At 38.5% G+C, this 27724-nt stretch overlaps 1 protein-coding gene across 4 annotated transcripts in view; it reads left to right on the forward strand.

Moving 5' to 3' along the window:
• The window catches only part of LOC124111740 (phosphatidylinositol phosphatase PTPRQ-like), a 247471-nt gene that overhangs the window by 67358 nt on the left and 152389 nt on the right, over nt 1–27724 (forward strand). The window contains exons 53-57 of one of the 4 annotated variants that reach the window (XM_048384536.1): nt 2693–2842; nt 3062–3161; nt 4488–4558; nt 5570–5663; nt 6545–7861. The exons of the other annotated variants lie outside the window; for them this stretch is intronic. Of the exons in view, the coding sequence (XP_048240493.1) occupies nt 2693–2842; nt 3062–3161; nt 4488–4558; nt 5570–5663; nt 6545–6815 (686 nt within the window). The 3' untranslated portion in view covers nt 6816–7861. Of the gene's footprint in view, nt 1–2692; nt 2843–3061; nt 3162–4487; nt 4559–5569; nt 5664–6544; nt 7862–27724 lie in introns of those variants that run through there. 4 annotated transcript variants of the gene reach the window in all.

Consider the following 27724-nt stretch of genomic DNA (forward strand, 5'->3'; position numbering starts at 1 on the left):
CTTCAGCTTCCTGAGCACCCCATTATCTCATTATGGTATCGTACTGAGTGTCCATCACAACAATACGGTCGTGTCTGCTAACTGAGAGATGGCTCTCCAGTTCTTCCTCGATGTTGAAGGATTTTGTGCACCCTTCTTGTGTGCACAAATGCTGGAACTATCCAAGTTCTAACTTGCGGACTGCTGTAGGCTCTAACGATGAAGCATGTTTCACATTGTGCGTCCACTTTGTGAGTCTCATAGTAAAAGAATATACCATCTCAAATAGCATATCCTTTCCAAACACCAACTCCCTCATTCTCGTAGCTGAAATTGGTGAAGCGTGTGATACCATCCCATTTAGCATCCGACGTTGTAACTTATAAAGTACACCCGTACTGACCGGGTATCCATTGTGATGAAACAGCCCCTATCTGAAAGACTATCCAAGATGGCGTTTTTGCGCGTAAAACATGGGCGCATAACCAGCGGGTTCAGCACCATTTGTTGGAAATGTTTACACACCAAAAATAATCAGTTATTCAACAATCCATGCTTCAATTTTCGCAGTTAAATTCAAGCTCATAAAGAGGGAGTTCAGAGGTGGATAGTTTCTTTCTACCTTTAAGCATGGGTTATGTTAATCCAGAATGGGTCCCCACAAACTTGGTTAGCAATAATGGATTGTGTCCTTCTTTGGCATTCTCCAACCCATTCCACTCACTACGTTGGCAAAGATATTTATGTTTAGTATTATGATCTTGAAAAATCAGACTTAATTAAACTCCCTCATGCAAATGACCAGAAACATTGGTTGGAGATTAATCAGGTCATTTTGCCGATGATTATGATGATACTATAGGGGACATTCTGCCATTATCCTGTCAAACAATTGCGATTGGACCCCCAACTAATTATTCAGGGTGTGTCGATATATTTTCACTCATGTCTTATTTTGCCAGATCATGCATGCATGTGATAATCAAAAGTCATTATTGTACAGTCATGATATACTTGATTTTGAAAAAAATAAACCCAGCTAAAAATCTGCCAAGTTAAATATCATTTTTTTCTTTTACGAGCATCAAATTGACAGACTAATTTCAGAAACGCATCAAACATAAAATATGATACACATGTATAAATACTTCTAAGATAATTACCTGAGCCAACTGGTACCAGCTTATATATTATCCCATTCATTCTGAATTTGCTGAGACATAGTCACATTTACCGTACAATCTGGTTTCATTGTCGATTTCTGTAGGTGTAGAGGGTGCTGGCAAGATGATGGCCGTTTCCAACATAGTCCTAATTTATACCTGTGGGCTGGGCAGATTGTCATGGTATCCATAGGTACTTCGTTCATGTTGAATTTCCCTGCTCTCAAAAGAACCAGCTGATTTTCTCCCAATATGCTGCATTTTCAGAGATGAACACGCCGTAAATGAGACGAAATGTCCTTCCTACAGGACACCAGCAGCACATTCCTTCTTATATGCTGGTTCCCTTCCACATTCTATCTTGCTATGAAACTCAAATGAGCATTTTGTAGAGATTATTTTTGTGGTCGATTTTATTGCGAGAATCTTTCCCCTGATCTCTCTCATTTAAGGCTGGATACCATGCAAATGTCTTCGAATGGCGAGTTGCCAAAGTTCTGATGTCACCAGTCAATACGGAACCGCTTGAAGTAGTTTCGTGAAATGATCACAACTCTCCGAAATGGTGCAGATGTTCCTCAGATCGCCAATCAGGATTCGAGAAAAAAGGATTTTTCCCATTTTTGATCATCATCTGTCTGCAGCGTGGTGGCGTTCAAGAAACGTTTGTTTATTAATTAGTAACTTTGGACATCGGACTGCAAAAGTCTATCATGGAAGTTATTCATGTCCCTAAAGAAGGAGCTATAGCGAGTTAAATTTGCCCGTGTCATGAACCAGTCACTGCAGTACATTGATTAAATTCGTTGAGACTCACAGACTCTTATGCTTTCTCGACGGAGCTCATATCTGTGTGAAAGGCCATTAGCCTTAGTACTATCAATTATTCTCCAAAAGGTCTCTCATGGCCAGAAATAAAACGCTGAAAATGGGATAAAATATTCAGAAAAACGGGCAAATTTCGGCCCACGCTGTCATGCAGTTCCCCTACTTGCAGCAGCACCAGATGGGAGCCACATTGGCATGTAAACCTCGACGACATGGGGAGACCATAGCACCAATATCGTTGGAAAGTTCCAATAACCCACCTTTTCACTTTTCCCGAAATTTGCCTGGTCTTCCGCGGACGCAATTATAACTTGCCTTTCCTTGTGTTTCTGACGCCGTTTTGCGAACACCTTGTACGAGTGATTCATCATCACATGCTTATGATATCGTCGGAATCGTACAATCGACTCTGCTTTATGCAGAGATTTCTATTGGATATGGAAAGGGTTTTGTCGCTGTATTTTCTTGAATTATCAAAGGGTTATACACGGAATACTACATGGAACTGGAAACAATGAAGTACGCATTATCTGATATTTTAGAATGGATACTCCTTCAAAAGCTTTTGAATATCATTCACTCACCAGGGAGAGCTAGTTATTCTTGATATACATATGTCTTTTGCAGGAATGTGTAATAATAAATAATAATTAATCACGCAATACTTTCAAGGACGCATGTTTTCATCAAAGTTCAAACTAATACACCTTCCGTACATACAGAAAAATCATCAAAGCGTCCAGAAAATATGACAGATTGGGACACATGGAAGAACTGGTATAAGTGGAAGAATAGTGGGTATAAGGGTTCTTACCGCCCCACCCAAGAACACTACCTGACTCATACACGGAAAAGGAGAAGCGCTTCTACAGGTAACATACAATTACAAATCGAAAACTCCAAAATATTAATTACTTTTTATTTAAGATAAACACAATCATTTGATACTACAATGAATCATACATAGTTTTTATCCTTTTACCAGAGTAGGACTTATTAGAAACGGATTCGTATCGCTCGATGTACTATGTCCTATCCTGAGACTATTTTCAAATGACGTGTAGAAAACCTGCATTGACTTTTGGTTTCAGGGCAGGGTTTTATTTCTTACTCGGTTGGAGTTGATGTCAATTGTGACAGTGAAAAAGACCAGTTCTGTAATGGACCTCTGGAACAAAATACCATGTACAAGTAAGCATAATTTCTTCATCAATTGTCACATATGATGCCATACAGACGAGATGACTAGTCGAGTGCTCTGAGCATTAGGTAACACGTTTTGTCCGAATTTTGCCGACGACTATCCAGAGTGAATGAGAACTGTTTAAGGCTTCTTCTATTATTCAAACAATAGCACAACGATGCTACCAATAATGTGTTTCACACAATGTACCCATGACACAAAGGGACTCAAAGCAGTGTCTTCGGCGTTGCGAGGCATCTGTATCATACATTGTTTTAACTTGAAGGTGAGACAAATATACAATTCAATCCACGGCTTCTCCTCATTCCCCTAAACAAATATGAAAACCCTTATTTCTCATAATCTGTGACAATTTTTCACAGGAAACGGACCGCTTCCATGGCGACACCAAAAGACGTTCAAAGATTGTGCTTGTCACCAATGTATTTGCTGTCCAGTGATATGCACTTAATGATGTTAATGTATTGGCATTATTTATCCCAACAAAGTTGGTTGAATTCCTTTTATATGGAAACAAATATCTACTGTTATCTGGTGGTTACTATCAGCGTCGACCATTTGACACTCTGGTACTTGGAAATATTTTGAAAGGAAACTTGCTTGAAAAAATGAATTTGTTTTCTTCAGGAATTACACACAAAATATGAATGCTTCTGGATGTTTGAAAAAAAAGCGCGGATCTAAAATATTTTAACTAGAGGTGCACGAGGGTTAGAGACGTTTGTAACATTGAATATGTGCATGTTCCTGTTGGGATGCATGTAGGGTTATCGGTAGGAACAGACAACATCGAGTTGATGTACATACAAGTTTTATTTTCACAAAAAGCTCTATATGCCAGTTGAGCACATACGATGCTAGTGGTTGATGTGTTGATGCCTGAGGCTCAGTGTGAGATCTTCCCTCTCTTCGCCTAGGGACCAAGGCTTATACAGCCATGGCCACATGACACAGATTAAGTCATAAATATAGTCATAAAAACAGTAGTTAATGAGAAGTGACATAGTTACACAGCTCATTCAGTTTGGTTGACAGTAACTGTACAATGGAATGGTGATGAGGGTAAATAATGGGGTTTAGCAACATATAAAAACTACCAATGGCGTGATTGTAGAGATACATGACATGACTACATGGTAAATAGCTTTTGGCATGAATGTTAATTCAGACAAACCTGTCTTAAACAATTCTTTGCCTCCTCCTTTCAGAGAATTATTTTGGTGTGTTTGGAAGGGCAGTCACAAGCAAAAAGCCAAATATCAAAATAAATAGTCGGCCCCTAAGACGCCTTTTAATTACTGTTTATCTTCCAGGGTTGTTGCTGTGGCATGTACCATTGCTGGTTGTACATCAACAGAGCCCTTCGGTAACTTCAGAACAGAACGTACGTTGAAATATTTTGATGTATGATGTATATAAAATATACTTTTATAATAAGAAAAAAATGAATCCTTAATAACCTGTGTAATACAGCGTTACCTTCTGCATGTTTTCTATCAAGTATAAAAGTGTATGATTTGTCCTCACACTCATTCTTTGAAAATGATCACTTATCTCCATCGAAAGAATAAAAACGAATTGTTTGAAGAAATAGTCAACGTGGCATAAGCGAATGTTGACATCATTATGTCAAATAACCCACCCACCGGTGGCTCACCAGCATTTCACACATTGTTTTCTCAGTACATTTTCATTTTTGACATATTGTACATGTCCTGAAACTTTGAAGATGGAGATGTAAGAACACGTATGGACACCGCCTTTTGTGACGAATGCACATGGATAGAGGAATGAATATAGATCTATTCACGAGACGCAACGTTTTTTGAGCCTTTGAGAATCCACATCGTATTAATGCCAGTTGTTTAAAATACCTTCTGTGAATATAAAGAATGTCCTTCCTTGATTAGAATTTATGGATGTAAACTTGTTTTATTATGAGGAACGCTACGTTTCTACATTCCCTTTTTACGTGTATCACTTCTAAATGGCTTTCAAAGACTCCTTCCTTGATGGCATTACGTTTACGTTCAGTCAGGTGAACGATTAATTTTCCTGTGTATGTGTTTGTGACTGATGCTTTTCGCGAACACCTGGTATCATCACTATTTGATAGTGATTCATAAACACATGATCATTGCGTAGTCGGATCATTTAATCTCTTATGATTCTTATCAGGAAAGGGTTCTGAAGCTTTGTTTGAGACAGGGATTTGGTGGTACATGTGCTGGAATCAGCAATATATAAATCTTTGTACAGATTTTCCTCACTTGTTTTGATGATTAATGTGTATTTCAACGTCGTGATATTTATATATTATAAGTTCGTAACACCTCAGCCTCAGAAGGAAATACTTATGACAATAACACTTTCTTCCTGATTCACTTTTGTACAGAACTTGGGGCTGACAAAAATGTAACACCATGGATCGCCTTTGGGGTGACCACCGCTATCCTGCTTTGTGTCATCGTGATCCTTGTCATATATTTGTGAGTATTATGCCTCGTTTAGAAGATGTAGTTCTCAATATATTAATAATATTCCATGTATCGAGTGAAACATGATAATTCACATGACACGTGGAGTATCCTATTTATCACCTACTTTTTGTGTAATTGTCACAAGGAAAATTACATTATTTAAATTCCCAATATGAAACGTGACATTCTCCACCACCAATTGTAATTGCGATTTAGAATTTAGTTCCATGATTGCAAAATGTAAAAAAATATAAACAAAATAACAAAGAAATATTAAAGGCCAATAAAAGTCTTTTTCATACATTTGGAAATGATTATTTTCAAAATCAAGCAAAAGTATTCTATAAATCTACGAGACCCTTGTTGGAAGCGAATGAATACATGTTGGTCAAGTGACGAAATGGTGCTTGTAAAACAAAGAGTCTCGATTTACGAGTTAAATGAGATATTTAAGGTAAGAAAGAAACATTTTCATGAAAATAACAAACGGTAAGAATCGACTCCATAAATAAGTGACCAGATGAAACTAGCGTAAACAGAAAGAAAAATATCCTGTTTTCTGGCATAAGACACAAACGATTAAGGGGAGATAATTTTCGGAGTGGCAACCCTTGTAAGCAAATATGTTATGTTAACTGCAGTGAAAAAGAATTTTTTGACCTTTTCCCAACTTCATAAAACTCAGTCTTTCACACTGAAGCATATGATAAACTGCTTCTTACGATATAAAATAGCTTATGGTGCATGTGATAAATAACTCACTAGAACACCAGAACGCGTTTCAGAATCTCGTTTGAGCAAATATCAGCAAGCTTTGTGCAAATGATGCTTTCATGTCGGCCATGTCACTTTTATCCTTCACTTCACTTCTGTTGTATCTGAACTTTCAGTAAGGTTGTTCAGCCAGCAAAGACACTGAGATCACGAGGAGAGGGCCATGCATTAGAGTTGGCCGTTCGAGGTGAAGACGGTACAGGGCACAGAGAAGACACTCCCTACGATGAAGTAGCATGTGGATCTGCCGGGGATAACCCTAATGCCTTGGCGAACAAATATTATGAGAACATAGATATCAGAAAACAAGAGACGTATGAACAGTTTACTGCTCAAGTAAATGACGACGATAAGCATTTATACGATACTATGGAGGTACGCTTGTGAAGAGAAAGTTAGAACATGCATACACTCGCTTCAAATAACAATTCATATATATTGCGTATATGATTAAAGGCACTAATTACTATTGGTGTCATGAATCTACCATATCAAATATATGTATATGAAACCATATACTCGACATAACTTATTATATTAACATGTTTGAATAACAAGTTTGTCTAAATACCAGTCCACATGTACTTGTAGTGTGTTGCTTTCAAATGTACTGAAATGTAATATAATGCAGGTGTAACTAATTCATTTAAGTTGATGCCTATATTGTAGAGATATGACACTCTGTAATTGTTTAAAGCAAACTATTTTTTTTGCGAATTAACAGAATATACAAAAACCTCACACGTATAAATTCTTGTCAATAATGTAGTAATGAATAAGCATTTCAACAAAGCATAAACACGGGTGACGCTGTAGATGCCTGAAGTCTTTCCCACTGATTTCTGTTATTCAACTCGTAACATATAATATTCTGTATATATACTGAACGAAAAAACCCATAGAGATCATGAACATGTTTTGGATATCTTTTAGGAAATACAAGTCTTCACTATAAAAAATAATCCCCGAAATTTTCATGATCCCTCACCTTTTTTGTTCAATATATTTATTTTGATCATTGCTGATATTTCATATATTTGTAAGTTTACCCCGGCCGGAAGTGAAACATATCGCCTAGCAACACATCCCCTTGATCGGATCTCTAAGTTTGCCTGGAGACCATCAAGACAACTTTAAAAACAACAACATGCAGAGCTACTCATTATCAAATGCTACCATATTTTACGCACCTGTGGACACCATTATGCTGAAAATAAATGAAATTATACATTTTATACCGGTATGTTATCGAATTCCGGACGAGCTTGTAAACTACAGGAACAAGGTTCAGCCGATGATGTCATGGTCAAACTTATACTGTCTTTATCCAGATCGAATGATGCATTAAAATGAACTCTTCAAATTCTTTGTACATTTTTAAATCCCCGGACACCGAGCCCGTTTTCATACCTTCCCTCTTAATAACTTCTTAATGGAACTAATAAATTTGTTGAAAGCATCTCTTTGAAATTGCTTTTTTGAATAGCCACAATGATTCTATTGGCATATTGACACAAATTCCATATTCTCTCTTTAAAGAATGAATAATTAACATAAAACATCGTTAGAAGTTAATATTGGCTCTGTATGCTTCATTTTATTTTGTATGTAGACTGGTCGGGCCGCTTTGGTTCTTATGAATAAGAAGCAGCAATAAGGAAGCTAACATGTACCTTATTGTGAAAGGTACTATTTGTTAGTGATTGATAAATCTTTGCTTATGATACAGCCGGAATCGTACCTGGGATTCAGGTTTTAGCAGAACTGTCTGATGATTGTGGAAATGGTTTTTCCCTTTCATTTGGAAATATGCTGATTATAAAACGTCAACACCAGAGAATACTCAGTCTCCAGTATCCGCCCAAACAGATTCCATCGGTTGTTAAAGGCAATAAAATAATAACTGAAAATCAGTGATGACACCGGGGGTTCTTGAAAGGGGTAATCATGTAATGCCCTTCCGGTAGCAAAATACCGATTATTGGTAAATAACCGCCAGTTTATTAAGTTTGGTGGATTTGTTAAACATTTTCGCCCATGTGCTTCGAGCTGGCTTACGATCGCGGTTGTAACTAGGTTTGGGAATCCGTCCAGACTGTTGATTTCGTTTTTGTTATTTCCGAATGAAATTAAAAGGAAATGTATTTTCTAAGGTCACTTGCAGACACTTCTAAGTCCCGCCGGACTCTCATAGCTCTGGTTACAAGCATGACCAATCTTTCCAGACCACACAATTCTCTGTTGCGTCCCTTAGGCTGACCATAAACGTGTGACCTTGATCGTTCCTGATTCACCCTAATTATGTTGCTCGATTTATCAGTCCCATACCAAAAGGCGTGAGTCACCTGTTCAAGACCTGTATCCCTTCGGGATTTCCTCACTCAAACTCACACACTCTTGCAAAATATTTGTGTATGATTGATCTCCGTTATAAAACCATTTCAATATTAACAAGACATCTCTGTTAAACGTTTATTGTATTATACCATAATAATATGAATTTTTTTTAAATACAACATGGCCAGGTGTTAACGAAAGGGTAAGCGTAGCCCAACATGTCTCATCCGCCACAAACACATGCAAAGTCAACCAATTACCTGAACCAACACGGGAACATATCCTACTATTCAAACAAGAAAATTGCATCTGGCATCATTTCTGTCACTGAAGCCGTCTGATCTGTCTTCTGTCAATGTATAAATATTCAGAGTGACATATAATTCTCAGCGAGACTGTGTGACAAGAGGGATGACTTTAATTTTCCACTGGTCATCTTTCCCTTTATGTAGAGCAATATTCCAGCATCTGCAGCCTTTGATGTCTTCTTTTAAGGCACAAAGAGAGTCATACGACTCTTGTCCACAAGTTGTTCGATCAGGCTTACAACGCTAAACGTTTTATTGTAGACATGTGGAGATCATTTGACACATTAGTGATTCATAAAGACATACTTATGGTATAGTAGGAATCGTAGAGTGGACTCGGCTTTTGACAGAGATTTTTTATGATTATGGAAAGGATATTTTCACTTATATTTAAATAAATCGTAGGTTAACACATTAAATATAGATACCAACGACCTATAAACACACACACACACACACACACACACACACACACACACACACACACACACACACACACACACACACACACACACACACACATACATACATACACACACACACACACATAGAGTTTATCACGCGAGTGTGTTTGGGGATGGTTAATATCCTGTATTAGGAATAAACATTGTTCTTAGTATTTAGCGAGCCTTGGCTCGGCACGTGAGACGGCACGTCAAACGTTGTTGACAGTCTGTCCTGTCATAACGTTACTAAGTGCAGTCAGATGTACAAACAGCGACAAAACGAAAAAAGAAAACAATTCAACTCCAACTCTTTTAATTTTTGGAAAAGGTTCCAAGCCGCAGATGTCTACAGGCACAGATATATCTACTGATCCCCCTTGGCTAGGACTATTGTCCTCGCAAAATTGTTTCGCAATTTATATCTCCAAAGTTGCCCAAACTTGTAAAACGCCTCAGCTACGTCACAGTCGGACACTGATTTTCAGTATATTAGACTGTTCTTTTGATAATGATATCAATTATCCATGTAGTTTCTCCAGATTCCCGATGGTTCATTCTGACTCGATCGCCGAATGACAAGGGCGACGCTATGTTTGTTTGTAAACCGTGAAAGTAGTCCCTACTTGACCTTTGATATTTGCAACTCTATCCACATATGACCCGAACGGATATCCTTTTTATCCGTTGGCTTTATCCTGCAGAGAAACCTACCCATTATATGATAACATAACACGGAGAAATATATTTACTTGTATATACACATTGATACAAAAATACATGAGCACAAATACACATGCAAGTTTACATATAAGATTACACAATCACACATACACTTATATACATGTACATATATGCACACATATACACACTACATACATATATATACATATACCCATGTAGACACATACATACATATCTATACACATACACGTATATACACACATACGCACACATATTCACACGCACACTTACATACATACACTTACATACGCCACACATTATACTAGAATATATACATATGTTCACACTTACATATAACACATACACATATTAACACACATACACTAACGTATACATACCCGTATACATTATGCTTACAGTCAGGGTCAGAGGCAGACAATGTATTCATATACATGCATGCATCATAATAACACCACATAATCCCTGTAATTAAAATCGCATCATTTACTATGATGCGACAACCCCTCTGTGTGACGAATTCGAACTGAGCACACCTCCAATGAAGTAGTGTCAGGTGAAGTTTGTAATCAACCACTTAGCGTCGAGGGTTCTAAATTATCGGTATACGAGTGAGCAAAACATTGCGACCTGCATTTCCAACTTGTCTATATCGAAATTAAATTGCCATCTTCCGAAAGAAAATGAAAATAGCCTTTTTGTTGTGAATACACTACGTCACGACATCTACTTCCATAATGGGGGTTCCATCGAAAGAATATTTGTGTTCTGTGTGGATTTTCTTTTGTTAAAATTTAAATCGAAATATCCGAATTGAGGTAAAATAATGATGCCGAGTCGCTTTAAAAACTGACATCTGGTTTGCTCAAATACCCTGTCCCGCACGTCTTGAATGATCTTAACGCAGTAACGTCTGTAAATGGCGAGCATGATTAAGAGTTCGTGAACATAAATTAGAAATCAATGAACATGATCACGAGAACAGACTTATTGACTGATTGATATTGTTTGGGTTTTAACATCACTTTCATAAGTATCTAGATATTCCTACACACCTGTGGGTGAGAAACCCATTTGAGATAACTGGTATCAAACATCTGTGTGAGATCGAATTCCAGGCCCGTGAATGGCTACTCCATGGTGATGACCTAAGGTCTGATTGTGACGGACTTTCCTGATTGTAAGCTATTGAAAAGTTTCTCGTGCTTCAGTCAAATGTTCATCTTCGTCTGTGTTGAACGTTATGGAAGCCACAGCCACATAAATGTCCCTCCTCTTCAACCCTCACTTCGATGTGGAATACAATGTTCAAAAGTACACCAAACTAACTTCACAGTTTTGAATCCCCGCTTCTGTACTATGTGATATCATCCACTGTCGTTTTAGGCAAAGCAAAATTACTGAAAGTGACCTCTGAAAATAAGATACATTGTAAATCGCGCTAAATCACCTTTTGCGGCGTTATTAACTATGTGTTTAGAAATCTAAATATCGGATATTTACTCGAATTGAATTTCAAACATAGCATATTAGTGATCAAGGGTATCTGCTTTTCATAAAATCACTAATGATAATTCTGAAACGTTGCCGATTTTTGGAAAACACGCAAACACACGAAGAGTAGTTTCCGCCATATATGGATAGTGTTTACAAAGTCACATTCCACGTATGCTGGTAATGAGACGCCTATCAGCTCACGTATATTTCAAACTCATCTGCGATACATACATCCCTGAATTTCTCATACATTTCAAAGTCAAATAACAAATGGTCTTTGCCACCAATGCTAATTATCAAGCGAAATCAAGCAAAATAAATTAGGTGTGGAAACGAAAACTGTACTTTTTGAAATATAAACAAAGCAAAATTCAAATTTTACACTGTAGCATTTTCTCCTATTTTGAAAGATCCATTTGTCTAATTGTTGCATACAGTGGCTCACGCGTTTAAGAATATTCATGGGAAGAGTATCGTAGCACACATTATGGAATTACAAATATATACATTACAATGATCAGATACATTTAACAGAAATCGTGGCGGTAGCCTAGTGGCAAAAGCGTTCGCTCGTCACGCCGAAGACCCGCGTTCGATTCCCGACATGGGTACATTGTGTGTAGCCCATTACTGGTGTCCCCTGCCGTGATCTTGATATTGCTGGAATATTGCTAAAAACGGCGTAAAAACCATACTCACTACTCACTCACTAACAGAAATCGTAAAGGTTGCCGTTTTCTGTAACGCAATGACTGACGCAAAATCACGCACAGCTAATTCTCTTGGTTGCACTTGAAAACATAAATCAAATAGCAGTTCTTAAATTGTCTGATTTTTTCTAATTACTTACATGACACATTTATGAATATACGATTCTCAATCAACGAAAATGATCTCTATAAGTCCCGCTACTGTACAGTGAACACGCTATTTGGTAAAAGTCGGTCACCGGTAGTGATGTCATGCGGATATTGTACATAATTGGTAAAATTATTTAGGTGAAAAATATTAACTTGGGTGTGCAGGAAACAGATTACTGCACTCGAGCCTGTCAGATACCTTTTATCTTACAACTCGTTTTTTCAAAGCGAATCAATCTCGCTTTCGCTCGTTAAAACTCGTTGTGAGATCAATGACATCTGACAGACACTCGTGTAGTAATTTCTCTATATCGCAGCTCGTTGTCGACTACACGTGAATGACCACAGTGAGGCGGTGGTGTAAAATGCAAAGCATTCACCAATTCAAATGATGTCAATAGATTCACCTGACAACTTGACCTCGGGGAGAAGGACAAATATAATAATCACAACAATGAATGTTATTTGTTTTAAAATATTTTACTTAATTCAGACCCGTTGCAGTTTTGTTACGTATTTAGTTAGAAATCCTTGGTCTTTAAGTGAATCTGATTTTGCAAAACACAAAGCAGGTGCATATGCTGTCGCACATCAGTTCCTGCCGTAATCCTATGAAAGTGCTATCGAGCCCCAGACTCGCCCTCATTATATTCTAATTCCTGCTAAACCGTACAGGTGCTCGTGGGTTTTACCAAACTGTGACATGTACAATGTACCATTGCGGTATTTCCTCCCTCACCAAGTAGAAATGCTGTCCAAAGTGACAACTCAGTCTTTTATTTTGAATCGCTTCATGATTAATACTTATATAGTTTACTAATTTTAATAATTATGTTAACATTTTACATAACTCGATGCACTTTCAATGAAACTGAAATAATTACAATCTGAATATAATTACATCACTTACTGAGGTAACAAATATTTTGAGGGCAACAAGACACCTGTTTTCGACGGCATCCTTTAACGCACCCGTCTATTTTGATTGTTTTGTTATCACTTTTTGATAGTGGTTCATAAACACGTGCTCATGATATAGTCGGAACCATACAATCGTCTATGCTTTCAGCTGAGATTATATTTGTACTGTTATAAATAAAGAGCGTGTTTCATTAATAGCTCCTGGAAAAGTAGAGAATCTTCACATCACTCGGTTTAAAGACATCTTCACGAGTTTGGAAGTCTCCTTCTCCTGTCCCAACGAAACAGAAAGACACGGCGACATTAAATATTACAAACTGTCGTATGTTGCTCAGGTATGTCTTATTGATGGTAAAAATATAATTACACTTTAAATCGTAATTTGCAGAGGAACATATTATATTACTATAATCAGAAAGGGGTAGGTATGACGTACACGTTTACTTTTATCCCAATCCTGCCTTTGTCCACGTATCTAACTAACTAATTTGTATACAACTTGAGAAAGATTTATGAATGAAATGGATATTCAGTACAAGTAAATTCAAATTATATGTACTGTGTGCGATTATTATGTGGACTGTGCGAATATGTTTTTGCATTTTGACAGGGAGATTATAACCACAGCATGATAGAAAATAATCAAGGATTGAACATTTCTGCTGAACCTGAGCCGAACTGTAACTACTCACGGGTTGTAACCGTGACGGCTGAAGGAAACTACATGTTCTCGGTGAGTTAGGGCGAACTGTGTCTTCCATTTACCGCTAAATACTTGTATCTCTCATGACTCCATGACTGAACTACATTCAGTGACACTGTATAGTGGGACACCATGTGACCAAACTGTTGTACTTACGTACTTACGTATCACTTGTACATACGTTGGTTAAGCCTGGTGTAAGATGTGTTCAACTAGCATCATATGATACTCAGAAAGGTGTATCAGAAAAAGCTAGTTAAATCGGTTCTGTATGCTCGGTTCATATACATGTATGTTTCTAGTAAACTGAACACTACATCCTCTTTCAATTACAGGTTGTAGCTCATGATTCGTATGCTGGGAATGAAACAACTGAATATCACTTCGCAAAAGATGGGCGTACGTTTGTTTCCGACATTTCAATCGCATATAATTCTTGTAACTTGTATCGTACATGTCACTTTCATTTAAGTGTGAATTGTAACCATTCAAAACACTGTCATTCGTTTGTACCAATACAAAAGAAGTGTCGCTACGATATAAATGTTTATTCCATTAAAGACCATTCCTTTCATCTTTCAATGTAAACGTATATGCTGAGTTCTATAAAGTATGTACTAGTATTTATAAATAACTTTAAAGACCCATTTCTGTCATCGTGTATGTCGAGTTCTATTTATATATAACAAGTAAATCGTCTCACTGTCGTATATGCATTGTTCAACAGAGCCAGGGAGTGTATCAGATTTCACGAGCACGTCCACCACCAACCGCTCCATCAGTCTGTCGTGGAAGCCTCCCAGATTTCCCAATGGCTTCATCCTGGGATATGTCCTGCATGTCCACACAGAAGACGGGGTGTGTCTGCAGGCTGTGCACATTGTCTGTACTGACTGCCAGTCTCATGGAACCTTCAGAGTGAGTCCAGAAGAACAATTGTAGCCATGACTGGGTACTTGAATTTACAGTCCTCTGTCCGAGGCATATGCTCAGCCAAAACATATCCGAGTGTCCGGACCTTTAATTAGTGTCTTGTCAACAGGTCTAAGCGTGAACAAGGATGACATTGTTTGACATTGACTCTACATTCTACTGCATTCATGCCACACTATATTATAATCCATAGATAAGAACTAAATTAAACAAGTATGTACATTTACTATAATATTTTGTAAAATTGGAAAACAAAGTGGAAAACATGATGATGTAATACGATAGGTTGTATGTTAAGTAAATTATGTTGAATCTATAAAATTGAAACCAAGTTAGACAGAAGTGAACCCTGATTTGCGAGTTTCGAGAAGGCTCTTCACGCCGGTCTAGTCAAAGTTTATTACAATTCATTTGGAAAGAAATGAGATTTAACTGTCTCCTCTACACTTGTAATAAACTCTTTCTGGTACTTCCGTTTCGTTGCTTTGCATTTCACAAAGGTATGTCTCTGCATGCACGAATTCTACTAGCCTCGATCTAAAAGAATGTGCACGTTTACTGAAATGCTTAGTAGTGCCTGTGTTGCGGTGTTACGAAGCACACTTGGCGACCCTAGAACGTGTTTCTGGAGATGATTAATGGCTGTTTTACTTTCGCTTTATTCCACGGCGACTGGTCACTTGATCAGGTGATTTTAGGCTTTAATGATGGAATGATGGTGTTGTTGACAGTCTCCATTCTGGCAACTTTCTCATGGGTTGAGGTCGTAGTTGGATCTGTCAGACCACAGGCGCTTGGTGACCGTTTCCATATGGTCAAAGAATACGTGATGTACTCTATCACGCTTATAGCAATATTATCCTGTTTTAATTAAACATCGGACGTAGTGTGTCTCGCATTAACTTAGTGATACATTTTTGTTTTAGTACTTGTGCTCGTATTATTTTCGTGGCGCATTAAATTCATAATTTATAGTATTTATATGTACAAATGCTCTTGTAACGCATAAAAATACACATATCTTCTGTCTTTGAACTGATGTCTCCATAGCTAAAAGTCTTTTGGGGCATGCAGTGGGGTAGCTTTAAAATTTGGGTTTAATCATTCACACGTCACGCCCGGGTTCATTTCCAAACATGGCGTATGTGTGAAGCCCATCATTGATGAACCACACATATATTGATAGTAGTATCGATATTAAGGGCAACTGTGTAATGATGATTTGGAAAGTGTAAATCCGCCAATTCGCTATCTCAACTTATTGTCCGATTTCATGCTCCTCTCAAATCGAAAGTTGAAAGATTTGGTGAATTAAATGATAGATAATAGTGGAATAGATATATCCCTTTTGGATACAAAATACAAATGTACATCTGAAATATATAGATGTATACTCTTCAAAAAACAAAACGCAAAGCCAGATTTGTGTGAGGAAGGACAAAACATTTATACGAGGAACCGTACAAGATATTGAGCGAACATTTTGTGGAGAGGACACATCTCATCTCAGTTATCAGTACATAGGAAAAGTCCAAGGTGAAGGTCAGCTATCAATAACGTGTATGTCCCCCGAATCGATAGCGGCCTGTGATCTCCTGCCCATGGAAGAGACGAGTATGCGAATCACATCCATAGGAATGGTAGCCCAATCGGCCTGCAACGCAAAGGCCAACTGCTGCAACGTCTGGGGTTGTGGTTGACGTCGGCGTAGCCGTCTATCCAATTCATCCCACAGGTGCTCTATCGGGTTCAGATCTAGGGCGCAGGTGGCCCAGTCGGATGTAGCGATCTATGGCGGGGGTGGTAACTCTTGGTCGTCCCGACCTTGGCCGATCACGTTTTGACCCATGTTGTTGAAACCCATCCCATAGCCTTGTGATGGTACTTGGCTCTACATTGAAAACCCTGACTTCAGCTGATCGGAATTCTCCTGCCTGCAGAGCGGCCGATGACGTTGTTACTTTGCACTTCTCTTAATCTTAGCATGTTGTTGAACTGTCACTCTTCGATTGACGCAGATGCCAGGCAATCAAAAACCCTTCACTTTAATTCCGTCCATAGTGCTGCTGCAGGTGCAGTGCGTGCAGATCCATGGTCCTGGTTAATGCACTGGGTGCGTTTGTTTCCGAATCGTGTGTGTTTCACGAATAATGGTTTGAATGTAATTGTTGTGATCATTTAGAGCCGGGAAATTTGTCACTGACACGATAACACATTAAACCTCTTCATTCTGCACCTCTCTGGTCTCTAATTTTGCTTTTATGGCCAACAATATCCGTCTTGCGTTTCTTTTTTTTAAGAGTATATATATAACTCCTATCTATTTGTCCATTGGTTAGCAGTCCATATATTCACAATTTTCCTGACTATCAAGATATCTTCCTTCGTTTTTGAATCATACATGTTATTGGCTTGTTCAGGTAGAGGATGGAAACTGTAGTATTTCCCGACATACCATTATACAAAGACCGGAAACGTCTCTCACCAACTATGACGTCACCTCCCTCTTGTCGTTCACTAACTACACCATCACCGTGGCTGCTGTCAATATCTTCAGCATCGGCATTGACACTTCCGTTGCTATACGGACAGACATTGATGGTAAACACCTTAAATATTGTTACTGTATCAATTTCATTCACATTGTACACATTACTTTCACAACTTGGCGTGGGATGAAACCATATGTCATTTTTGAGTGGTAATAATTTTAAGTTCATTGGAATGAACATTTTATAAATAAAATATGTATGATATCCATTACCATCCTACAAGGGTGATGACTTGACACATTAATGGCGTATGCGGTTGAAATAATGGTACTTTTCCATCCGACTAGTCCCCGCGATGCCTACACAACTCTCTGTCACTGTGCTGAACGCATCGGCGGTAGAGATTACCTGGACGCCCCCAGTTCACAAGTCTGGACCGACGGATTATACCATCCTCGTACAGCAGGCTACAGGAAGACAATCTTCAACGTTCGAGAACAAGGACAACTTAACTGTAAACGGTATGATAAGTTGAGAAAAGAGATATTTTCGTTGCAGTGAACATAACACTTGTTATTTCACTGCAGTGAACATAATTCCTGATATTTCACTGCAGTGAACAGTGAACGATTTGACGAAACTATTGTCATACAATAGTTGCCTCCTCTTTAATTGTACCCCTTTGTCGTAAGTGTCAAGCCCGTACACAAACTGTTGACATCCTTTTAACATTAGTTCCACATTGACAAGCCACAATAATGACAGCTGGTCATTACAGAGTCAATATCACTTCTTGTCGTTTGTTTCGACAAAAAATGTTTCGTTATAAGCTGTAAATTTCTCATTTAACTCGTCAATCGAGACTGTTCGTTTCGCAAAGCGCCATTTTTGTTACATGACCAGAGCGTATTCTTTCGCTTCCAAAAACGGTCTCCTAGTTTTCAAGAATATTTTTGTTAAAGTTGATTTCATATATAATCATATCGAAATGTATGTTGAAGAATGTTCTTGACCCTGAATATTTTTTCATACTTTTGGTTATATTTTGTAAGATTTTGTAAAGACTAAACTACTTTTTAAGTTGCAAATACAAGCGGTGGTGAACCGTCCCTATGTGTTATGTAGGGATAATTTATGTTTCAAGGTTTTACATTTGTAATGAAATAATTAATTTTCCGGTAGATAACTACACCCTAATGACTCCTTTTCCCCAGTCACGAGATGAGAGAAACATGATATTTTACGAGACACATGGAACATCCTCTATATATCAACCATTTATGATCTCAATGAAGAGCAACATGTGTGCGTACTTGTGTATATCTCTCTTTGGCTCTTTCCTTGTATGTGACGCGTTTAACTCCTTGGATGCCACAGGGACATGTTTGTCCCTCCTCTTCAATCCTCACTTTAAAGTTTGATAAAACTTAAAATACATCACGCACACACATACACTTCTCAGTATTGATTTCTACAGGGAATTTTCTGTTCTGTGATATCATCCGCAACATTACTGATCATGAGAACGACCTCTTAAAACGACCATCGCAAATTTCACAACTGTTAATCTTTCGATAAAACACCATCCACGGCGTTATTCTGTGTATATTTTGAAATCCAAATATTGAATATTTATTCAGAAAATGCAATAACAAAAACAACATATTTGTGATCATAAGTATAATTTATGTTTTTTTTACCGAACCACTAAAGATCATAGTGACACGTCGCCTGTAACCATTGAAACGTTCAGTATGTTAAGAAACACGATCAGCCATTGGTTAGTGTTTACAAAATCATGTTTCAGGTACGCCTATCACGTATCTTTCAAAATCAGCTGCAATCCATTCATCCCTGAATTACGCATTCATTTTGGCATCAAATGACATATTGTCTTTGTCACTAATTGAAATGGTCCACATGCAATCAAGCGAAATCAGGTGAGGTGAGGTTGCGACGTGTTATTACACTCATATAGCGACGTTCTTGGTCGTGTGTGTGTAGCTGCTTGTACTAGTCCGGACTTATGCCGGATTTACAGTGGCAGCTCACTGAGATACCATGCCACAGTTTAACATTGATACCTAACAAACTCCTTGTGGACCAGTCCTTGTTTCATCCCCTTAATGCCGAGTGCCAGGCAGGGTAACAACAAATACATGTCCCACATTTTAAATGTCGAAGATGAACTGAAAATGTGACTGCATGGTAGTATTTCTTTTGGAGTGTAAACAGGTTAATGAATAGTCATTTTATTTCATGTTAGAACTAAGACTGAATATAATACTTCAACAAAATTGATTTTTTTATATTAAATGTATATAAGCACGCATTGTAGAAGGATTTAAAAAAGTTGTGGTGTTGGATGTTTTGCAAAACGTTGATGTCAAACAATTCACCATGCCAGGTGCGAGTTTCGTCACAAACGAATTTCGAATTACTCCTGTGGTTTTATATGATGTGATCAATAGTTACACCCTTTTTTGAAAGATTGAAATCACAATGTGTTAAACTGCTGATATTATTTCTATAATAATTGTTAAAAAGTAAATAAAACAACGTGACATACAATAACATACATGTCTCCTGATAATTCTGAAACAGGATGACAAGAAACAACCATGTAGTAATGAAGACATTCATGTCCAATATTGAAAAGATATTCGCTTGCTTTGAATTATTCTGAATATTTGATAAATGTAATATTGATGCCCCTCTTACTCAATTTGTGAAGCACATTTCTGGTGTCCCCCGCCGTGATATTGCTGGAATATTGCTAAAAGCGGTGTAAAATCATACTCACTCACTCTTGTCCAATTATGATACACGATACACGATCTAAGCTGTTATCTGTTTAAGAGACATTATTTACATGATAAAAACAGTTATGTTCTGTTGTGCCTGAGAAAAGCGAAATGTTTGTGGGATCTTTCATACTGTGAAGAAAAAATAGGTTTGATATACATTTATCAATATAACAATGTTAACAATAAAACAAGCCATGATGTCAAACAAAAAGAATGTCAATTTATCTGTACTTCATTTCATTTGATGATAAGGCGAGTACGTCATAAATTCAATCAGGTGAATGGTAGAATCGAATCCGATGAATTTACATGTTAGATGGGGCCACCCATTTCGCTATTAATACGTTTTTAATTAGAAAGATTTTATCATTTCGTATAAATTGTGATAATACTGAAACCTATACGGTTTCAATATCGATATTTGTGTTGGACTTTTAAAATGTTGTTCCTCGTGAACAAAAACAACGTGAAAAGATATTGTCGTGATACAACTTTTGAAGTGAATCATGGATCAACTTCTCACAAAGCGGCCTGAGCTGCAATGGACAAGTCCTATGCATAGCGGAGTTATGCCCATTCTCTTTATGCCCGTGTATTCCTCTCTGCCGTCTTTTGACGTAACAGAGGAAGTTCTATTTTAGTCATTTATGTCAAGTTACTCTTAATGTATAATGTTATATGTAAGCATACAAATCCATTTGATATAATTTCAGATATGAGGCAGTATTTTGTTCGCTCAAGTTTCCGTAAAGCTGAAATCAGTGCTTGTTATATTATAACGGCACATGCCATAATAACGGGAAAATCGTCCTCAAATGATTTTAGCGAAGTGTCGCATTTGTAATCTTGTATACAGTTTGTGCGAAGAATTACCGTGAAAGGAGTATTTGTAGGGAAACATAAATGCATGATATAATTTTTTGGGTTACCTATTATCGGCCGACCTGTTATGGACTATGGAACAGAATAATAACAGAAGAGAATGTTGGATATAAAAAGGCCAGGTGTGGAAGGCGTAGACGAGCGCTAGACCGAGCAAAGGGAGATAACTCCCAGCAGCAGCAGCGAAAACCATGTGCTCTCTACTGTACAGAAAACGAGCTATATGTATTTGTGTCCACCCACGGAAACATGAGGGCTGGAATGGGCTCCCACTGTACAAGCAGGCAACCGGGCATATGACCGAAACCTTATTGGTCCAGCGCCCGTCCAAACCTTGCCACACCTAACGGTATTTATTGATATAAAGCGATAATCAGCAATAACAACAACATTCATAATGTTTTTACATTTTGCTACTATGTACATGAAGGTGCGGCAGGAGCGAGGGAAGGGAGGGTGGGTAATGTTTATGTAGGTGTAGTCGTTTATGTCGCGGTTACAAGATGGCGAAGTGAGTGTTTTTGAAATGACGTAATATATATGACGTCACTTGAGAAACAAACAAAGACGATAAGAAGGAGAAGAATTTGTTTGTCAACAAGGCCACGTGTTATCGTTGTGGTTGTTGCGTATCTTAAAATGAAGGGTGATAATTATTACGGAGTCACCGAATGTATAATTCTATTATGATTATAACTTAGAGTGATTATGTAAACTTGAACATGCTTGTGTATGAACAGATGAGTGTGCGCCTATGTGTCCATGTGGACGAAAGGGAATATATGATGTACATAGACTACTTGGATATGCCTGGAATTACATTAAGATTAGATCTATAAGTTAAGGTAGATTTATCAGGCGGGCCAATAACACCATTTAGCTTAATATTGCTAAATAACATTATCGGCCGACCTGTTATGGACTATGGAACAGAATAATAACAGAAGAGATTGTTTGGATATAAAAAGGCCAGGTGTGGAAGGCGGAGACGAGCGCTAGACCGAGCAAAGGGAGATAACTTCCAGCAGCAGCGAAAACCATGTGCTCTCTACTGTACAGCAGACGAGCTATATGCATTTGTGTCCACCCACGGAAACATGAGGGCTGGAATGGGCTCCCACTGTACAAGCAAGCAACCGAGCATACGAGCGAAACCTTATCGGTCCAGCGCCCGTGCAAACCTTGCCACTAAGCACCAAAGGTGCTACGCCATCCACACCTTACCCAAATCAAACTGAGAAAGAAACAAGGAAATAAAAATCTAATGAATAAAATTAAATAAACTATATGGCAAAGAAGTTAATGTTATTAAATGATTCTGATGTAGTGTGTACCTCTCCCCTGCTCCTACCGAAGTTTAAGAATACCTGAAAACTGAAAAAATGTTAAGCACGAAGCGGTGCCGTGCATTGCCCCGCAAGTGGACTCCATCGTCCTCGTAATGCCCTGGTACGCTTGGGTCCACGTGGGCTTGTCGCATAACTAGTCCCTGTAGTTCCGCGACGCGTTTCGCAACGCGCCTGTTCAGGTTTTTTTCTGGACAGCGCCAGCTTTTTTAAGTTATGTACTCGGCGCCAGTTGCGCCGAGGCAGCATCCAGGACCAGATTTGGGTGGTGTCAGGCAGTACCAGTCTTGCAAAGAGCAGATCTTCGTAGATTTCCCCGTAGAGCATGTGGCCTTTTATTTTACCCAAGTCGTTGGAGCCGAGGTGAATAAGAAGGTACTTGGGAGGGCTTTTGGCGACGAGGAGATCTTGCAGCGCCGGTCTGAATTTCTCCCAAGTCCACCCCCCCCCATGGACTTTCCAACGCAACGGACCAACAGCAGACAGCAGGGCTGAGAAGGTTGCGCCTCGTTCTGGCCAGATAACCGTCGCCGATGACCGAGATCGCACCTGAAATTGTGTAAACAAGCCAGAAATCGGAAATGGTGGCCTACCTGGTATCTAACATAATTAGTGAAACAGTTTGAAGACCAGCGGCCATATTGTTTTATGGTGTCTGCGTCCACACCGTTCATGGCTGCTGTAGTTGCGGCGCCAATTGTGAATGAATGAGAAGTATACTTCTGGTGATGAATACCTAAGAGTGAGACAGATTTTGTTAGCACAGCCTGAAACTGAAATCTAGTTAACTGATTTCCATCAAAATGAACAAATAAGTATGGAGAGCGTGAAGTCCGCTAGGATGAGTAACTGGCCATAGCTGCAACAGGACAGAGAGGGGAAGTAGGTGCCGCTTTTATGAAAATTGATGTGTCTCTCCCTGCTTGGTCTGTTTTGGAGTACCTGAGGCGTACCTGAAGTCGGCTTGTTAGATCTGAAAGTGTTTTGTTGTTGATTAGCAGCGCTCTACCGGAGGTATCTGCAATGGAACGCGCCACCAATTCGCTTACCCGGAAGAAACCAAATATGCTAAAGTAAAGGCTGCTTTAAAAAGCTTAACCTCATATGTTGAGTTACATACCACGTGAGTTACCTGAAGTATTTTGCCTAACAATTGCGCAGTGATAGGACGACGGCAGTCCTGCTTAATGTTTGATTTACGTGTACCTGACAGGGCTTTCCTCACTAGGATCTGGCATATCTTGCAGTTTGTGCCACGTACCTAGCGCCGATATGTATGAGAAGAGAGTCCGAGGTGATTTACCCTCTAATGACAACGCAGCCACGAAGAACAGCAGATGGTCTAGTGGAGCTGGCCATGTTAAGGGAAGCCGGTTTGATAATCTGAACTGAACGAAGGACTGCAAGGCTGTGTTGTAGGTTCGCCACGTGTTGTCCGACAAGGACAAACCCACCAATCTGCTAGTTTCCTGTACTAAATATTCCAAACGTCCGGCGGGACGGGTGTTCCCAGCGTCTCTGCTGCCGGGGCTGCATCTCCGAACCGGTCCATCTGAAACCTCGAAAGAGCGTCAGCGATGACATTGGCATGAGTACTAACATACTTGGCACGAAGAAGAATGTTGTGATTTAGACAAGTACTCACTATGAGGCGTACCAGGGACATTAACTTTGGATTCTTTGCAGACAGTTTGTTTACGATATAGACAACTGCCTGATTATCACAAAAAAAACATAATCTTGTTGTTGCAGAACTTGGTTCCCTACAAGCGAAGTGCTACCATGACTGGAAATAGCTCTATGAATGTCATGTCTTTGGTCAGACCAGCGATTATCCATTGCAGCGGCCATGCACCATTCGCACATCTTCCTTTGAAATATACTCCAAAGCCGGGATTGCCTAAAAGTCGGGCCAAGAAAAGTCGGGCCGGGCCGGGCCAGCGGGTAATACTAAAAATGGATTGCAGAATAATAAAACGAAACGCGCATATCTAGGCAGATCTCAAATGTCCACAAACGTATAGTTTTGCTCATTTAATTGAGTTTGAATAAAAATGCACCTTCAACAATGTAGTTAACTGATGATTATGACTACATACCGTGAGTCTCGTAGAAAAGTCAGCGTCTTGACTGTGTATTCTTTGATTAGAATGCTTCTCACCGACCTTAGCGTGTAGGGGTGTGATGTCCTGGGCAGGAAACGACAGTGTTTTGACTACTCTTCTTTCATTAATTAACGTGTTTAGGTAATTAACCTTTACTAATTCGTGTTAAACCAACACAGGATGTTTTCTGGAAATGGATATTCTCGAATGTCAAAAGACTGACACGACACGTGTTAATAACTGTCCAAGCACTTCTAAAGTTCCTAACATTATTTATATCTAAACACTAGTATTTTATCTAATTATTTACCACTTTATTGTCTCATATTTCAGTAGTTAAAGAAAACACAGAACTCAAAGTGAAGCCCTTTTCCCTCTACATTCTCAACATAGTCTCTATCAGAAGTGTTTGGCTTGTGTTGGGTCCGACTTGGCCCGGGCGGTCAAAATCAACTTTAAACACACAGATGTAACTTCAAATGTGATTAAATCTATAGATTAGTGTTATATCTACCTATACACAAATTTATAATGTCCAGGTGTATCGCATTTAAAGAAATCTGCGCCCTTAAAGTGAAGCATTTTTACCGTATTTTCTTTAAAAAATCCAAGTCAGAAATGTTCGGTCCGACCTGGCCCGGGCTGTTAAAATCAACTTAAACCTCACAGATGTATCATCAAATGGATTCACATCTATAGATTAGTATTATATCTACCTATACACCACTTTAAACACACAGATGTAACTTCAAATGTGATTAAATCTATAGATTAGTGTTATATCTACCTATACACCAATTTATAATGTCCAGGTGTATCGCATTTAAAGAAATCTGCGCCCTTAAAGTGAAGCATTTTTACTGTATTTTCTTTAAAAAATCCAAGTCAGAAATGTTCGGTCCGACCTGGCCCGGGCTGTTAAAATCAACTTAAACCTCACAGATGTATCATCAAGTGGATTCACATCTATAGATTAGTATTATATCTACCTATACACCACTTTATAATGTCACAGATTGCAGTATTTATAGACAACAAGGGGCTCGAAAGTGAAGCCCTTTTCCCTCTACATTCTCAACATAGTCTCTATCAGAAGTGTTTGGCTTGTGTTGGGTCCGACTTGGCCCGGGCGGTCAAAATCAACTTTAAACACACAGATGTATCTTCAAATGTGACTAAATCTATAGATTAGTGTTATATCTACCTATACACCAATTTATAATGTCACAGATCGCAGTATTTATAGAAGACATGGGGCTTAAAGTGAAGCCCTTTTCCCCTCTACATTCTCAACATAGTCTCTATCAGAAGTGTTTGGCTTGTGTTGGGTCCGACTTGGCCCGGGCTGTTAAAATCAACTTAAACCTCACAGATGTATCATCAAATGGATTCACATCTATAGATTAGTATTATATCTACCTATACACCAATTTATAATGTCACAGATTGCAGTATTTATAGACAACAAGGGGCTCGAAAGTGAAGCCCTTTTCCCTCTACATTCTCAACATAGTCTCTATCAGAAGTGTTTGGCTTGTGTTGGGTCCGACTTGGCCCGGGCGGTCAAAATCAACTTTAAACACACAGATGTATCTTCAAATGTGATTAAATCTATAGATTAGTGTTATATCTACCTATACACCAATTTATAATGTCCAGGTGTATCGCATTTAAAGAAATCTGCGCCCTTAAAGTGAAGCATTTTTACTGTATTTTCTTTAAAAAATCCAAGTCAGAAATGTTCGGTCCGACCTGGCCCGGGCTGTTAAAATCAACTTAAACCTCACAGATGTATCATCAAATGGATTCACATCTATAGATTAGTATTATATCTACCTATACACCAATTTATAATGTCACAGATTGCAGTATTTATAGACAACAAGGGGCTCGAAAGTGAAGCCCTTTTCCCTCTACATTCTCAACATAGTCTCTATCAGAAGTGTTTGGCTTGTGTTGGGTCCGACTTGGCCCGGGCGGTCAAAATCAACTTTAAACACACAGATGTAACTTCAAATGTGATTAAATCTATAGATTAGTGTTATATCTACCTATACACAAATTTATAATGTCCAGGTGTATCGCATTTAAAGAAATCTGCGCCCTTAAAGTGAAGCATTTTTACTGTATTTTCTTTAAAAAATCCAAGTCAGAAATGTTCGGTCCGACCTGGCCCGGGCTGTTAAAATCAACTTAAACCTCACAGATGTATCATCAAATGGATTCACATCTATAGATTAGTATTATATCTACCTATACACCAATTTATAATGTCACAGATTGCAGTATTTATAGACAACAAGGGGCTCGAAAGTGAAGCCCTTTTCCCTCTACATTCTCAACATAGTCTCTATCAGAAGTGTTTGGCTTGTGTTGGGTCCGACTTGGCCCGGGCGGTCAAAATCAACTTTAAACACACAGATGTAACTTCAAATGTGATTAAATCTATAGATTAGTGTTATATCTACCTATACACCAATTTATAATGTCACAGATCGCAGTATTTATAGAAGACATGGGGCTTAAAGTGAAGCCCTTTTCCCCTCTACATTCTCAACATAGTCTCTATCAGAAGTGTTTGGCTTGTGTTGGGTCCGACTTGGCCCGGGCTGTTAAAATCAACTTAAACCTCACAGATGTATCATCAAATGGATTCACATCTATAGATTAGTATTATATCTACCTATACACCAATTTATAATGTCACAGATTGCAGTATTTATAGACAACAAGGGGCTCGAAAGTGAAGCCCTTTTCCCTCTACATTCTCAACATAGTCTCTATCAGAAGTGTTTGGCTTGTGTTGGGTCCGACTTGGCCCGGGCGGTCAAAATCAACTTTAAACACACAGATGTAACTTCAAATGTGATTAAATCTATAGATTAGTGTTATATCTACCTATACACCAATTTATAATGTCACAGATCGCAGTATTTATAGAAGACATGGGGCTTAAAGTG

Source organism: Haliotis rufescens, unplaced genomic scaffold (assembly GCF_023055435.1).
Source record: "Haliotis rufescens isolate VD_foot unplaced genomic scaffold, xgHalRufe1.0.p SCAF_5, whole genome shotgun sequence".
NCBI lineage: Eukaryota > Metazoa > Mollusca > Gastropoda > Lepetellida > Haliotidae > Haliotis > Haliotis rufescens.